Genomic DNA, 17,087 nt, shown 5'->3' on the forward strand with positions numbered 1-17,087 from the left:
CCACGTCTGCTGACGTGACAGCACAGCGGAGACCGACAGCAGGGGGGGGTCGCATGCAGCCAAGTTTTTGCGGAGGATGGCAGTAGATGAACCATTCGATTGGGTTTTCCGGGATCCCAACTGCAGATATAGCCTCAGCCTGAAGCACAGATCATTAAATACATACGGATTTATTGCACTTTTCGTGATTGGGGGAAGTTGTCGCGTCGTTTAGAAGCGCCACCCAACGTTGTTAAAACCGATAGCTAACTAAGATAGTTAGCCACGGTCGCAGACAGGTAAGATAAAAGTTTTTTCCATTACAAAACCCTTCGCTTGATATTTCCATCTTGTGTATTACCTTTATAGATCTACTCATGTACATACATTTAACCACAATGCGGGTATTTAGACCATCTTGTTGGGATGCCCTTACTATATTGTTACTATGCAGATGAACTACTTGCGCCGAGTGAACTGTCTTGTTTAGTGTGTGTTGCTAACGTTGACAGTAGCTTCCAGCGCTAAAGATGTACTGGTATGGGGACGCTTGTCGACTAGTAACTTATAATTAAAGAGTTTTGCTTTTAGATCGTGTTTTTTGACGGGAAAGGTCCTCGCAGAACATATGCGTTCCACTGTCATTAATCGTGAGCTAGCCATGTTGTATGGTGTGCAACAGTGCCTCGCCTAACTAGCCATTTCTGGCCTTAGCATCTTCGTGTCAGAGAAATAAGCCTCAATGAACTTTTGACTATGTCTGGGTGAATATGGCTTTGTAATATCGACCGCGTAGTGTCTTTTAAATTGGGTTTATGCCAATTCAAAACTGTAATACTGCAAATGTCAGTTAAAGTAAACATTACAGGAAGTTGTAGTCCCTAGCTACTAACTGTTACATTGTTAAATAAACAATCTAGTGTTTAGTCATTGTGTTTATTCCAAATTGACCTTTGTTGAATATCATCAAGTTTAGAAGGCTGAATGTCCTGTACTTTCTGCTTTGACACCCTTAATTCCCATCTGGGTTTAATAAACTACATTTTATCTTTGAAAATAGCTATGCTAATGATCAAGCATGTATCTCCTTACCTATGACCCAAATTGTACATGTCTAGTAACGAATACAACAGCATACTCTCCTTTGCTGGCGTATTTACCAATAGGCTACTATTTTCACACATTTGCAGAGGGTGGACAGTTAGAATATTCAGCTGTCTCAAATGTACTTGGTCTATCCATATCTTTTTTCAGGTATGTCTGAAGTAAGTCTTGAAGCTGAATCTGAGACCATAACCACGGACCTGCAAATGGATTATAAGGAGGACCTTAAAACAGAGGATTCTTTGCGATATGATGAGAACGACGACAATTATGAAAGTGTAGACCTTGACAAAGACCATTCCCCCACTGCTGCCCATCATGTGGGAAGTGGGTTTCAGGAGGTGAACCCACAGTTAGATACAAATGTTCAGAGTGTTGGTAAGGGCGCATGCAGTGACACAGATGTTGAGAACAGCGGAGATGCTGTAATCACAAAGGGCAGTGCAGATGACGAGGAGCAGCACGTTACGAATCACCACACTAACACTTCAGAAACACCAGAGGCAAATGGAGAAACTTGCCCTCAAACTCAGGTGATATCCGCCTCTTCCAATCGCTTCTTTTCAGTCATGAACTCGTCCTTGGCTTGCATATTTGTTGTGCCTTTTGGCTCACATGCTTCTTGCGCCTGTGTCTCACATGCTTTTGGTGGCTGGGGCTTTCATTGTCTCCTTGGTTCTCTGTTGGGGGTTTTCCGTGGTACATTAATCAGGACCGTATATGAGGCTGCAAACTGGTTTTGTGAAGTTGCTGAACATGTTGTGATTGGGTGTTGGGGCAATTCCCTGTGTTACGTAGGTTTCTTGCTCATTTTGTGCCAATTGTATACTAATTGATCTTGTGTGTTTCCCTATTCTTGAAACATTACCCATTATGTTGTGATAAAGACCTTTTAACCTAAATGGCAGAACATGGAAATTGCAAAACACATCAAAGCTTGGGTTTAGTGCTGGCCACCATGATTCCTGGCAGATGGAGTAATCTGAGTGCTATTGTGGCCTCTGCAGCTTGGTCTTGGACAGCTCTGTGTTTTCAAATGATGAGAGAGTACGTTTGTGATTTATCCCTGGAATGACCTTAATTTCACAGTATTATTTATCAATGAATACAGGATATGTGTTCTGTTTTACATTCTTAAGCAACTGCATTTGAGTATTCAAATATGACACCAGTGAAAGTACTGACATGACGCTATCCAACCCAGTGCATACTTACTCACACAGAAAATACACGTGCTAACGCAAATATGATCAACCTTGAAAAAAAATAATGCATAAATATCAAATGCCTGCACCAAAGGAATTATCTAGTCTGCAACATGAAATTTTGTTGATGACCCATCATAAACTAATTCATTGGACTGCATGGCACAAAGTCCTGTGAGATATTTGAACAATTTGTTTAACAAGCCCGAAAACACTGACATGATTAGTGTAACCTGTCGTGTGTTATTCCTGTGGAAAAGCTCCTGACCGCTGGATTGATGTTGTCCAGCTTTTCTTCAGGGAGAGCGACCTGGCAGCAGTCGTTATCTAAGCCGTCAGCACTTGGAAGTTTTCCCATCTATGTGTCTGTTGTCTGCCTGGATATGGGTGTCATATGGCCTTTAAGCATTTATGCTGTGTTATATGACCCCAAAGGAACAGACTTCAGTCTACACAAATCTGTTAAAAGCACTTGTCTTGGGTTGGGTCATAATATAAAAGGAAATAGGACTATGTCTCAACTTGTAAAAGAATGGCTTCCTCTTGATACATTTGGATGATATTATGCAAATTACAGAATCAATATAAATCATATTCTTATTTTGAACTTGATGGCAAGCTTGTGGCAATGTATTTTGTCCATCTTGACTTCTAAAATCCATATGCAACACGGCTGAATGTTAATCAAGTTATTTTTGAAATTTCTTTACACATATTGTATTGTCCACTTATTTGTTGACACATCTCGCCACTTTAAATTATCAAAGGGCTTGGCAGTGTAATATAACTTTGAGGTCACATGGGCAATGGGCATACAATTATTTTATATTTTTCACTGCATTCCCTGTCAATTAATGAGTTCATTATTTTTGTGACTTGTTACCATGTGACTGGTTTCATTCATTAGTCTTGATTTTTAAGAGAAGCCTCTTATTTGAAAGATTAGATTGGAATTTTGTTGAGATGGTCTTTTTCAATAGCACTACACTATGCCAAGTGTTGTCACTACCACAGTCAAATTGAATTACGGGGGCATTGTAAAACTGCCATCAGTGCTAGATTTTCTCTCCCAGTATGATATCCCAATTCTCTTAACACTAGGCCTACAGCATAAGGCACAAGTACATTCATCTCAATGGAATAATAAATGTGTAACTGCTTTACTTTCAACCAAAGTCCACCTTAGTTTTACTGTTAAGACTTCCCATGTCTTTATGACTTGCTGGAAGTCCTACTATTTGCAGTATGCTGTGTTGCATATTATAACAATCTCTTGGAGTCCTCCAAGACATACTGGAATGGTGTACAATAAGAGGATTCCATGAGGCTTATCTTAGTAACACCACTGTTACTTTCTTATTTTGCAAAGGAGGTGGAAGTAGAGGATTGGCCTATGTAAAATGCTTACTGTTCTACTGTGTCCAGTTTGCTGTGTCAACAAGTTGTGAAAAGTGAGAACATAAAAAAATGTAGGCATAGGAAAGGTCTGTGTGTGTGTGTTGTATTTTTCCACATGTGTTGATGTAGAATGCTGTCGCTAAGGCTTCCCCATAGGCTAGGCTGGCGAGCATTTACAATGTCTATGGGCTAAAATCTATCTGTCTTTATATGAACCTGGTTTAATGAAAGGAAACCCCCATGGCTGAGGATTCCCATAGAAGTTCCGCTGCAGAGATCCCAATCACCAGCAACGGCGAGATGGACCAGAGCTCTGAAAAGGTACCAAATAGGGTCAAGCTTTTGTGCTAGGAAGTCTGCCACACACACAAACTATACTGTATTCCATCTCTAAAGCTCTGGTTGTTTAGTTGCAATGAAATACTTATTTGGTATCCACAGTTGAAACTATAGAACTACATCTATATCAGAATTTCCCATTTAACGCCTCATACAGTATGTGGAACCATGTTGTGATTTCCTAAACAATTACAAATGTTCTGTCTCCCTTTTTAATGTACCCAAAGTGTATCTTTTCCACAAGTAAAAGTACATCAATACGTAAAGTTGTCCAAGAATTATTCCACACACCCATAATAATTTGATGTGTATGTTTATGTTTTCACATAAAAGAATACATGAGTAGGGAGATATTAATTGATTTGATATGGGAGGATGTCTAAACTGAATTGCGTTGCCGTACAGAAGAGGCCCCATGGGAACACATGCTGTGATGCATTCAAACCTGTTTGAAAGTATAATCTCTTTATTCAACCACAATGGTCTCCTCTTCCAGGACTCTTCTCCCAGTCCTCCCAGTGGACTAAACCTCTCAGAGGCCCATGTTCCCTCCAGTAACTACGCTTCAACAACAGAGGGCATCATTGAATCAGGACCATACAGAGGTACAAACCTGTTTACATTATATTTTAATCTGTGTCGTTTGAGTGTTAATGTGTTTTTAATGTGTAATTATTATTATTCAATCTTAAATTGGAAAATCCAAAACAAACAAAAAAGTGAACCATTTTTTCCACCTAATGCTGCTTACTGCTATGACTGCAAACACTGTTACATTATAATACTCAGTGTGCGTACAGATAAGGCAGCAATCTTGGATAAATAGGTCAGGCTAAAATTTGAATTTGTATAGCTGACCGTCTAAGTGTGATTTAATGAGTTCCTTCTGACCTCCATTTTGTTCCCTTGATTATCGTTCCCTCACAAATGCAAATGCATATATGCTTCCCTATGAGTCTCTGGCTCACTATACCACTTTTTTCATACAATAAGATTACAACGGCTACCCTATTTTTACATTTCAAAAGGCAGAGTTTAATGTTTAGGTTAATTGGATAAACCAGACCGTGGAAGGAATGAATGAATGAATGAACAGATTGAAGATCTTTTATGGAAAGTGTGAATGCGTCACTTCTACCCTGTGATGTGTGTCAACACTCGATATTCAATAGCCTCTCGTTTCACACTGGAAACAGACCTACTTCTAATGAGTCGCCACTGTGAATATCTCCCAGGGTCAGCCAGCCTGCCCACGTCCCCCGCAACACCAGTAGCTCCCAGTATGGCAGTGGGCGGCCGTCTGGCCCGCTCTGCCAGTGCTAGTCAGCCTGAGACAGGTAAAGCGCAGGCACGGCTTGAGGCTCAGGGATGATGCGCCAGCAAACCTATCGCCGTCTGTGCATAAATCTGCCCCTCCTGAGCTTGTTTTCATCCCTCCTCTCTTTGTCCTTAAGGGTAATTTCCGATTCAAAGTAAAACCCTCCCGTCTTTTCCCTCGCCTTTATTTTTAAACCCAAGTGATCCGTCACTTATGGAGGTAGTTCCCTGCTTTGACAATCAAAACTCGTCCAAATTCCAGACGCTTCACCTAAACTGCTTGAGGTGATACCGGATGGGTACATTTTCTCCGGAAGAAAGCTGCTTTGCCAAAAATCCTGTCTTCGGGTCTTCTGCTTGCTTCCTGTGATCTTTGAGAAGACTTCCCCTTGAACCTCTTTCTGCACTTGCTATTTTCCTCTATAAAGTAATGTTCTGCTATGACTGTACCAGAAAAGTTACACTGTGATTGTTTATGATTTTTCAAATATGATGGTTCATGGCAACAGCCTGTTGCACCAGCTATACGCAAGTTCTCTCTTAAGTTAGGGTTTGACACTATATAATACATTGTAACAATTTTTTTCGATACTAAAGCTGTGTGGATGTTTGGTTGCACCACGTTCATCATCTCCTCACGTAAGGTTCATCTTGACCACTCTGGCGTAAAGTCCACACTAACTGAAACATTGTCGCATTATGTTTTCACTACCTCTGGCTAAACAGTGAATAGTACTAATGTAGTGTTTATTAGCGGTTGTCCCTTGTGCCCATGGGATGTATAATAATCTGGTGTCTTTGAACATTCTAAGCAACAGCATAGAGAGCTAAAAGGGCTAAATTCCAGAGGAGCATGTGTTGTCGACACAAAACAGTAGGCGTGGGAAAAATAATCGATTCTTCGATGCATCGCGATTCTCTCTAGAACGATTCTGTCTCGATGCAGAAAAATTAATAATCTGAAACAAATTTAATTTGTTATTAAATTTGTTTGCCTGCTGCAGAGCGCTACAGAAAACTCCTTTCTGCCTGCAGGTTCTCTGCGCAGAGAACCAACTTTATCTAATATAAAATATTAGATAAGGTAATTCATCTTGATTGTCTTTAATGATCATTGCACAGGTAGGAATTGATTAGCAAACTCTGAGTAGCAAACTCTGAGTAGCAAAGTCCAGTTGAAAATCCAGCACGGAAATGTACATAAAAAAAATTGTTCGAGATGCATCAATAATCGTTTTATAATCGAATCGTTGACCTCTGAATCGGATTCGAATCGTGAGGTGCCAAGAGATTCCCACCCCTACAAAACAGCCGGTTTAATTCTCCCACCTCCACCAAACGATGCACCATGATGAACTGCCATTTTAAAGAGGTGTAAGCTTTAAGTTGTAACTTATGCCTACGTCTGAACTAGTGGTGCAACCCTTAAACGTTCGTAGCGCATAAATTCCAACCTTAGTTACAAATGAAGGTTTAACGTTTGAACTTATGCATAGCTGGTGCAACCCAGTGCAGAAGCTCAGTCTACAGTTCTAAAGTACGTTCCTTTACCCAGGCGAGCAGATGAGCGGGGCCGTGGTTCTCGCGGATGACTTGAAGAACCCCGCCATGGAGAAACTGGACCTAGTGCGAAAGTGGAGCATCAATACGTATAAAGTAAAATGCTGTTATTATTTTCACCCATGTTCTTTTTTGACTAATGAAATTAAATGACAACCTCTTTGTACACTAGAGCTAAGTAGCTCCCTTCTTCAATTAAAATGGGACTCTCTTTGAGCCCCTCATTCTCGGTCCTCATTCTACTGTAGCGAACATGCAGAGAACATTGTTTTAATCCTAGAATGCATATATGACCCACATCTCTCTGCGCTGCTGTTCAAATCTGTCCATTTTCACCATTAAATCTACATGACAAAACCCCTCACTAGAAACACAGCCTCTTCTAGGGTCTCAATGTGGGGTTCCTCCCTCTCCCTACCCGACCCTGGTTGTCGTTTAAAATCCTGACCGACGCCTCCGTCCCCCCCACCCACAGTGCACCCGGCAGATCCTGTCGGAGAAGCTGGGCCGGGGCTCCAAGACGGTGGACCTGGAGCTGGAGAGCCAGATTGAGGTGCTCCGCGACAACAAGCGGCGCTACGAGCACGTGGTCAAGCTGGCCCAGACCCTCTCCACCCAGCTGGCCCAGATGATGCACACCCAGAAGGCGCTGGGGGACGCCTTCGCCGACCTCAGCCTCAAGTCCCCAGAGCTCCATGTCAGTTCAGCACTCATTCACACAATCAACCGTTTTTTATTTTCTTCTGCAAAAAGCACACAGCTGTGTTGGGACGATCCCAAACTAACTTTTTAGAAGAGTTGCATCCTAAATAGACTTAGGGTTAGGGTTATTCAAACCGATTGTGTAAACTGTAGCCTGCTACATTCGCACTCCATTAAAAAAATTTCGGGTGGCGCTACAAATGTTAACCAAAAATCTGTGCTCTGTGTGCTTTGGGCTGTCCACTTGTATGTAGTGTGTTCCACAGACAAACCCAAACTTGCTACATAGCCGCAATCACTGTTTAATTGATGTCTCGTTAATATTTAAGACCTTTCATCTCTTAAGGTGCTGGCAGTGACATCCTGCTGACATGCCTGAAACACTGCTCAGAGCCTTACCTTTAACTTCCACAGTAATCTCTTAACTACACGACTACCATTTCTAATCTAATGCCTGATTTTTATCTAATGCCTAACCATCTCTAACCCCAGCTAAACTTAACAATTGGAAATTTCTATCTGTTAAATGTAATGTGCATACTGAAAAACCTCTCCAAATTAAACCTAACGATTGGAGAAGTGTACTTGCTTGAAGTTCTGATCTGAGTAATGCAACATAGTGTTGATGTTTTTAACAAATGCTTCAGCTTAATGAATCTAATGAATGATGCTGATGTATCAGAGTGATCTCTGATATTTATATATTCAAACCATATGCCACATTCCCTCTTTCCAAAAATGGATTAATTGTTTGGATTCAGTGGTGTGAAGAAATATACTTCCTCTTTGCCACCTGTAGGAGGAGTTTGGCTACAACGCTGAAACCCAAAGGCTTCTATCCAAAAACGCAGAGACACTTCTGAGTGCCATCAACTTCTTTATCGCCAGTGTCAACACGCTTGTGGACAAAACCATCGAGGACACCATGATCAACATCAAGCAATATGAAGCCGCAAGGTACCGTGTTCACTCTATTGTTGTGACAGGCTCTATTCCCACTCCTTAGGGGCTGCATAGTTTAAGTGTCTACTGGCTGGGGTGTACGACTCCAAACTGAAGGGTGCTGGGTTCATACCCCTAAGTCTGCAGTCTCCCTGTAGGGTTCCCTGAGCAAGATGCCCCCCCCCCCAACCCCCGCTGCTCCAGAATGACATGCATCTAAAGAAATAAAAAAAAAAATCACAAAATGGTAAATGGATTCAGGTCGTAAACGATTATGGATTCGTAATTGTTAGATACATGCATATTTGTGGGTCTCCATCCTCTGACTGAAATGGTTCCCCTGCTCCTAGGATCGAGTACGACGCCTACCGCACGGATCTGGAGGAGCTGAACCTGGGCCCTCGCGACGCCTCCACCATGCCCAAGATAGAGCTCTCCCAGCAGCACTTCCAGGCCCACCGCGAGAAGTACGAGAGAATGCGCAACGACGTCTCCATCAAGCTTAGGTTTCTGGAGGAGAACAAGGTAAAGGCTTTGGGCCACTGCTACACCCCGTGTCTCTTTACTGGATGTCTGGGGGATTAGGTTTCAGGTGAGTCTTTTTTTTGTTGCCATGTTCTCTGACCATTTTTTTTTTTTCCTCAACAGGTGAAGGTATTGCATAACCAGCTCATGCTGTTCCACAACGCCATCGCTGCATACTACGCGGGGAACCAGCAGCAGCTGGAACAGACACTCAAGCAGTTCCACATTAAGCTGAAACTGCCAGGTGGCGACACTCCATCTTGGCTCGAAGAGAACTAGTCACTCCGACGCGGCGGCCATTATGACTCAAGACGGGGAATGGACGGTTCCCCAAATCTCCACAAAACAGGGACACCTCCTAGTTTTTGCTTTTGTTTCTCACTCCCTGTTTATTTTTCTGTCTATCAAGGCTGTAAACCCTTTTAGAGGGCAACAAAAAATGTAAATGCTTAAGGTTGTTGGATTGCTTATATTATTCAGAATACTTTTCCTTCACTTGTCAGCTCTGCAATTCTTTCAAAGCATGGGAAGTGCACTTTTGTATGGGGAGAGCGATGCCTAGGGAAGCCTATCGTTTCTAAATGTGTCTCTAAGCGGCAGCCAGACCGGGTTTATTCCAGTATATAAATGCTTCATTCAGCTTGGTTTTGTTTGAACACTTTCATGAAGTTAAACTGCCATCTTATTGTCATGGCATCATCATATTCATTTTCAACTTCATTATCTTGGTTATGGTCGATAGCCTTTGGCAGAGGAAAAACATGAATCATGATTTGACTGTACAGAATTCACAATCACGTGCTCTCACGGTTTTCCAATTTTCTATAAGGTTTATATGAAGAGATCTGACTGGATTATGAATTATATATATAAATTATTTAACACTTTTGAAGGACCAGCCTTATGATTAGTCTCACTGTGCCTTGATTGGTGTATATTGTTAATACTCCCTTGTTCTGGTACTCCAAACCCAAGCGCTGCCTCTGTGCCTGTCTTTTACAATCTCACTGTTAAACAGGAAATGGACCAAAATCGTGCACAAACGCACACATACCTGCACAAAGTACAACTACAGCAAGGTGGACGACTGCACAAGAAATCAGTGTACCCCCAGATACCTAAATGCCTTTTAAAATAATTAATGTTAAATACGTTATGCATACTGGGCATGTATGCATTCAAGACCAATCATGAGTACCTTTTTGATTTGTACGGTGTGTACAAGATGAAAAACCAAATGACTTTGTCTATAGGGACAAAAGACAACCCTGAACCTTTTCCTCCTCAGCTGCTAACTCTTCAATGACGACTAAATGAAACGGAAGTAAATATTTCGTGAAAGTAGTTTCTGGAACATGTATGTCATCTTAACTCTATTTTGTACCAGTTGTATAACTTTTGGTAGAAAGCAGATGAGGACTTTGTTGTGAATCAAACAGGTGTTCTCTTTAAAGCATTTTCCAGAAGAATATATATTTGTAATTTCCTCTATTGCTCAATAAAAATTAATGCTGACATTTTTCCTATTTTTTTGCTGAAACCTTCCAAACACCCGCACCACTAATGTTTGCATTTTGTTCTCATAAAAACAAACTACCAATGTTACATTTGAAAGAGGATGGATGGATATATATTATATTTAACAACGATGATGTAGGAAAACATGATTTCATGGATTGATGGCATTTAAGCAATCATTATTTACACAACTCTACAGAATGATTGAAATGGCTTTCTACATAAATTCTTAAAATATACTCCAATGTTTCTATTTTAAGACTCAATCAATGTGCCATACAAGAAAATTATAGAAAAATGCCGTTGCGTAATCTTTTTCTGAATAAGGAAGCTGCTCCGTAAAACCACCGTGTTGCCGTGGTTCACTTTAATCAAACATGACAAGAGATCACCGCCCAATTAGGGCCTCCGTGAATGCTTTGTGTGTTTACTTTGTTTAATGGCTTGGCATCTTGGCAACATGATTGTCTGAGTCAAGGCCCATTAAATAAAGAGCTCACCGAGAAATGATAGCCTACACACAACACCAACTTTTAAAATGCCCTCAGAAAGGAGACACAATGTCCTTACCTCATTGGAACTTGTCCAAACTCTCCATCGTAGCTAGGAAATGCTCTATCAGACCGATATTTATAAGAGCCTCCTCATCACCCTCTGGTGATCTACATATCTAGACTGTACACATAGGCCTAAGCATTTATTTCTTGTTGATGACTTGCTGATCGGGCATTGTAAGTGACTATTCTTGTCATCGAGGGACAAAAACGAAATTGACTGAAGAATGTCATTCCCCATACAGGTAACAAGAGGGTGCATCTCTTTATTTCCCTCTCAAATTCTTCTGCTCGGGCAGCAGGAGGCATTGCACCAGCGGTCATCGCCGGCCACTGTAGGGTGTGTGCGAGGAAGGGGTGGGCCTGTCTGCTCCACCTGGCCCAATCACGTACGAGCCAGTGCAGAAGCCAGCCTGCTTGGCTGCTGCTGCTGCTCCTGCTGCTGCTGCTGTCTTCCCTGGCCGCCCTTCAGTTTTCAACGCGGGGTCGAAGGACGGGAACGCAACGACTCCTAACGGCTCTCTAACCATCTAACGTCTTGACAACAGCAGGTGTTTTCGCCGCTGACTCTTTTTTTTAATTGCTAGTTTAAAACCCTTCACCCAATGCTGGATTAGCATACGTTCCATGAAAACCCCTCTTCATCCTCTGGTAAGTCATGCAGGGATAGTTTTTCATCAAATGTACAGACGTAGTTTATGCGATTGCGATTGCACGGTGACCTACGACTATGCTGTAAAGTTATCAGAATGCAAGTTTGTGGATGGGGTTGGTCTTCATTTGCATCGTTTGTTATCTGGTACAATATCACGGTGTAGCTCAGTTTTTTTGTGTCCGGCAATAGCCTGCAATGCAGTCATAGTGCAACATTGCATAAATATGATAAATTGTTTATGTAAAAAAAACAACCTATAAACTTCTGTAATTTTGGTCAATGCACTGTTGACAATCTGATGAGCATGCTTTAAGAGTCTAGTGGTATTCCACTGATACTGAACGACAATAGCATAGTATTTGTTGCAGGTAGTATTATTGTGGCAGCAGACAGTCATATTAGGTTTCAGTACTAACACTAGATTACGCAATTACTATGTATTATTACCATTATCAATATTAATACAGTAGTATAACTATTATAGATTTCACCATCACCACTAGTATAAGTGATGATAGAAGTACAATAATATTGATACATTTTTGTGTCCCCTACAACTTGTGTTTCAGCATGACACCAAAGTGTTAGTAGTGGTCCAGCCCAGAGACCCCCGCCAGCCCCCTGGTTTTACACGTATGGCTTTGTAACAGTGTCTAGGTAGTTAGTTTTGTTCTAAAGCCAAACCCTGGCTCTCTGGGCCTTTGTGAGCCATTCCACATGCTGAGATGAATTAGAGGGAGACCCATTCAAGTGTGGTGGGAACAATACCCCAAGGGGTAGAAAAAAGTTTCTCCAAGGGTCAGGTCAGGGGGGAGGGATGCTTCCAGCCCGCTGGTTGCTGTGGAGGCCGAGACCAACATGGAAAACTCACTGCTCTGACGTCAGCACCGCGAGGAGCACAGTTGGGACACTTGATTTATTGGTGTGGGAGCAAGGAGGGACACTGTGTCGTATAGTTGTCAACTTGGTCTGTGACAGGCTCAGTTTTGTTTACTACTACTACTACTACTACTACTACTATTACTACTACTACTGCTACTAGGACTCAGCAACAGCACCATCTTCCTTGGTTTCTTATCCTATGAATCGTTTTTCAGTGGAAGTTATTAGGATCTATATTCATTGGATGAGAGACCTGGGCATTGGAAAACTGTATGCGATGTCTGCTGCTGCGAAGATCGGTGGTTCATAGGTAACAACTGCTATACTTCCACTGCTATTTGTATTTGTCTATGCTCCTGGGCCTAATCGTCCCCTCCCCACTGCCATGAAAACATGTTTGTATTCACTCTTTGTCTCCCACCTGTTATCTCTATAGCAACCCCTAACACCTGCCTCAATCTGTGTTTGATTCTGTTGCATATGATGCACAGCCCGGCCGTTCACCATTTGACGTACATGTTCTATAATCTGTAAGCTTTCATATATACTCAATTATTTAAAGACCAAACTTGAAAAAGTAGCAATGTATATGCCTACTTCAAAATGTAAAACTAAGTTCCCTAATAAATAGAATATGCTTTTTGCAGCATATGGATGAATTGCCTCAAACCAAACCCATGGTTGGGTTCCTTACTTCCTTTGCCAGATGTTCAATGGAACCCATGTTCTGCTGGAGGCTAGACACTGAGAACCCCATAACAATAGAACAAACAGGAAAGTATTCTAGGCTTTGTTGGGCTGTATGTCTGACTCCCCCCTTACCCCTCTCTCTCAGGCTCCCATCTCTGCACCACCAGCTGATGCTTGTTTGATTTCAGGGGCTTCATTACACTATAAATTAAACTGTGTGACGCATTTCAACGTAGATTTAGTATCTAAAATAATGAGTCTTTGCCTATTTGTTGCTTTTTGACTCCTAAATCCTTACTTTCTGTAGAAGATTCATAGCAAAACAAATTACAGTTTATTCATGAGGAAGGTTTATAATTGTATGTTAACTGTGATTTATGAATGTTGAGTGTATATAATATTTAGTTATGACGATGGATGCATAGTTTTGTTGATTGATTATAATTAGATCCATTTCATTTGCATTCATGTCATTGCGCCTATCTGTGTGGCTGAGGTGTCTTGTTGATGTAGTCAATTGATCTGCTCAAATCAACTCTTGGCTGAGCCGACAAGTGAGAATGAATTAACTCTCTTGTCAATCTCTTGGTTAAAAGCATTAGAAGGACATCCACTTCACAGTGCATTAATCATTTAAAACTCTATGTGGAGAAGCTACAGACTACCGGAAATGCATACACTGCTCCAATGTATGCTGCTGCCCATTAATTATGGTAGCTATTAAAGTCATTTTTAATTTCTTCTGTACAACTGTATTTCTGAAAAAAAAAAAAAATAAGAAGCATCGGAGCTCCTCAAAAAAAAGGTTCATCTTCCCTTCTCTTGTTTATTATATTCTCAAGTGTTTCATGAAATAATTGCACCCCAAAAGAAACCAAAGCAGCACTCACTCACAATATGGATCCATCATCGAGTGTGAGGCACACGCATCTTTCCTTGAAGGTGTATTATATATATATATACAGTATATATATGTTTCACAAAGTTAGAAGTCATGGTGGTAGAGCTTCCATTAGTGCTTACAACCTGGCTATGAGACATGATGAGTCATCGCTGTCAGCTCCAGCCGGTGTCCTTAGAAGGGTTATATTGACCCACAAAGGGCATTTTTTGTACAGAGGTCTAATCAATTACTACAATCAATCATAGAGACGAAATCAAAGGGAGTTATTTCCCACTTTCTCCTCTTGATTGTTATTTTGATCAAACACGACACCCGTATATCTTATTATCATAATGTTGTACTGCAGATCCTAGCTTTATGCCTGGCATTCGTGATATCCAGAGATAATGATATGTATGTTGTGCCTCTTGCAAATCCAATGTTGTCTAAACCAAATATTTGGTATATGGTTACAACCATGCACCGCTAAACGCTTCAGTAAACAGAGATACATACGTGGTCATTAGGAGACAACCAGAGATTGAAAAGATCCAAGCCAGTCTAAACTGAAGGGTCTGGCTTTTCATTGTACAGTTCACTGTAACATCTCATAGCTTATTCTTCTTCTCTGTAGGAAAAAAAACAACACGGTATTCATGTGTTGAAAGCAGATTTGCAGAATTGTGAAACCGAGTCTTGTTGCTGATGTTAATCCTTCATGCAGACTCATTCATCCAATTTATGGAATTGTTTGTGAGATCTCGGCTTGCTGGTACTGGTGATTGGTAATTAGTACATTTAATTTTGGAACTGAGGAGATGGATAAGTGCCACCTGCATATTTTCAACGGACTAAAGCTTGAGTTTTTGTTTTAGACAAATTGCAGATTTCTGGTTATAAAACACCTCATCTGTGATTTGTTCAATGAAACAGAGTTATAACTGTGCTAACACTGCAGTTGTCAAAGTCAACATACTCTGTTTGTTAATAGAATGGTTGCCAGTGAGTTCCTCAGACGAGGTCTCTTTACGTTTACAAAGGAACTAGCTGTAGCTGTATCAGCCAAACGGTTGAAGGTTTACAGCTTCCCTTGTTGGCTTAGGTAAAGCTATACAGGCTATGGATGGGCTCATCTCAAAAAGATTGCTGTGTGTAGCAAGCTTGATTGCTTTTTAGTCTATAGAAAGTTAGAAACGGTGATTGGAGGATCTGAGTCATTGAGGAGCCTTATTATATACTTACTAGTTAGTGATGATTTTATGCCACAGCATATTAAAGTAAAGTCAATTTATGTAACACATTTCTTCAAGTATTTGGCAAGAAATAATTATCATCACTGATGACAGCAGCTGATTACCACTGTGGCCCTACCGTAGTGCTATTTAACAACTTTAGCCCCTGACTAACAAGGGTTTCCGTGGAAATGAGGGTTGATGAGGAATGGCTAAATCCCTTGTGAACACAGGTTCTTTGCCCTAGCAGCGTGAGTGAAAGACCTCCGCTCTATGGGGGTTAACCAGCGCTCAGGAAATTGAACTGGAAGTTAGTGACAGGGGATTATAGCCCAAACAGGAAGAGACATAAGCATGTTAGATGTGGGTTAAATGTGTTATGTAATTTGTTTTGTATTTTTTGGGCATCTGTTGGTAGCCATCATTTATAAAACAAATTGAAAATACATTTATTAAAGTGTTTGAGCGTTAAAACAAGCAACATTCAATCTTCAGTTTAGGTCAATGCTGTTTTTTTTCTCCTTTATTTATACCACTTCCCACCCTTCTTACTGAACTTTGCGATTGTTACAAGGCCATTTCCCCAACAAGGCAACCCTTAACCTTTTCAATGCATGGCACTCTGACACTCACTGGGCATGATCCTTTTGGGTGTGGCAGTCCCTGTCACAAAGGACGACTGATGAGCGAAGGTTAATGCCTGGGGGTCGGAAGCAGGTGGTCTATTGGAGTGAGACCCCCTGATAATCTATCTGCGTCCGTTCACGGTTGACAGGTGGACATCCCGGGACATTGGGTTGAATTGGTTCCCCTGTTGGCCGGCCCTCTCTCTCCCCTCGGGCGCTTCCTCATAGAGTTACACTGTGCTCCAGGTTGTTCTCTGCTCCACTCTTCTCCCCGCCTATATCACTTATGCCACAGCTACTATTTACTAGTGTGGTCTTAGCGTTTTGATTCGAAACACCATTACCATAGTTCATGAGTTAGTTAGTTGGTTATTTGGCCTGTTAGTAAATCAGTGATGACTAAGTATGATGAGGAAATCCTATATCTTATAAAACACAGATAAAATCACTTAAACGTTCCCTTCCAAATAACAGACGACCACACACACAAGGAGTGGTAACGATAATTACCAAGGTAACGGACCACACACATCCTGCACCCCCCCCCCAAAACAAACAAACAAACCCCCCCACACACACCCAACAGCACACCGTACTCTTTTTCCTTTCGCCTATAGTGTCCTTCACTCGTGGTGTCACAGCCCTGTCAGGTCGGTGCCCGGGTGGAGGGGAGTCAGAGTGGGGTCAGTCAGTCCCACCCCACACGTCCATATGAATTAGACATGAGAGATGATGCAGTGCGCTGCTGGGGACGGGACAAGATGAGTGTGTTTTTGGCCATGGCGGCAACATGAAGCTGGCCCTGACGTCAGCAGTATTAATTAGTAAAACAGCCCCATGGGTATCGGGTAGACTAAAGTTCCAGCTAATGTCCTCCACTAAGACCCATGCTAAGTTGTAGGGCTAAGCCGTAAGCTCACGTAACCATTTTTTTTTTTTCAAATAGCCTAGATTTGGGTCTTTACCTGAATGGAAA

The 17,087-nt window shown here is 41.5% G+C and overlaps 1 protein-coding gene across 2 annotated transcripts; it reads left to right on the forward strand.

The window, feature by feature from the left end:
* The first annotated feature begins 65 nt into the window (after nucleotides 1-65).
* arfip1 (ADP-ribosylation factor interacting protein 1 (arfaptin 1)) lies at nucleotides 66-10,570 on the forward strand. 2 transcript variants are annotated; one of them, XM_084465560.1, is made up of 10 exons: nucleotides 66-278; nucleotides 1,234-1,616; nucleotides 3,918-4,007; nucleotides 4,522-4,630; nucleotides 5,261-5,362; nucleotides 6,898-6,998; nucleotides 7,378-7,599; nucleotides 8,404-8,561; nucleotides 8,897-9,071; nucleotides 9,195-10,570. In XM_084465560.1, the coding sequence occupies exons 2-10, from the start codon at nucleotides 1,236-1,238 to the stop codon at nucleotides 9,348-9,350; spliced, it is 1,494 nt and encodes a 497-aa protein (XP_084321686.1). In that variant the 5' UTR covers nucleotides 66-278; nucleotides 1,234-1,235; the 3' UTR covers nucleotides 9,351-10,570. The 2 variants fall into 2 exon arrangements, with proteins under 2 accessions (XP_084321686.1, XP_084321687.1); XM_084465561.1 differs by lacking the exon at nucleotides 5,261-5,362.
* Nucleotides 10,571-17,087: the final 6,517 nt, after the last annotated feature.

This window comes from Micromesistius poutassou (assembly GCF_964030765.1).
Source record: "Micromesistius poutassou genome assembly, chromosome: 3".
NCBI lineage: Eukaryota > Metazoa > Chordata > Actinopteri > Gadiformes > Gadidae > Micromesistius > Micromesistius poutassou.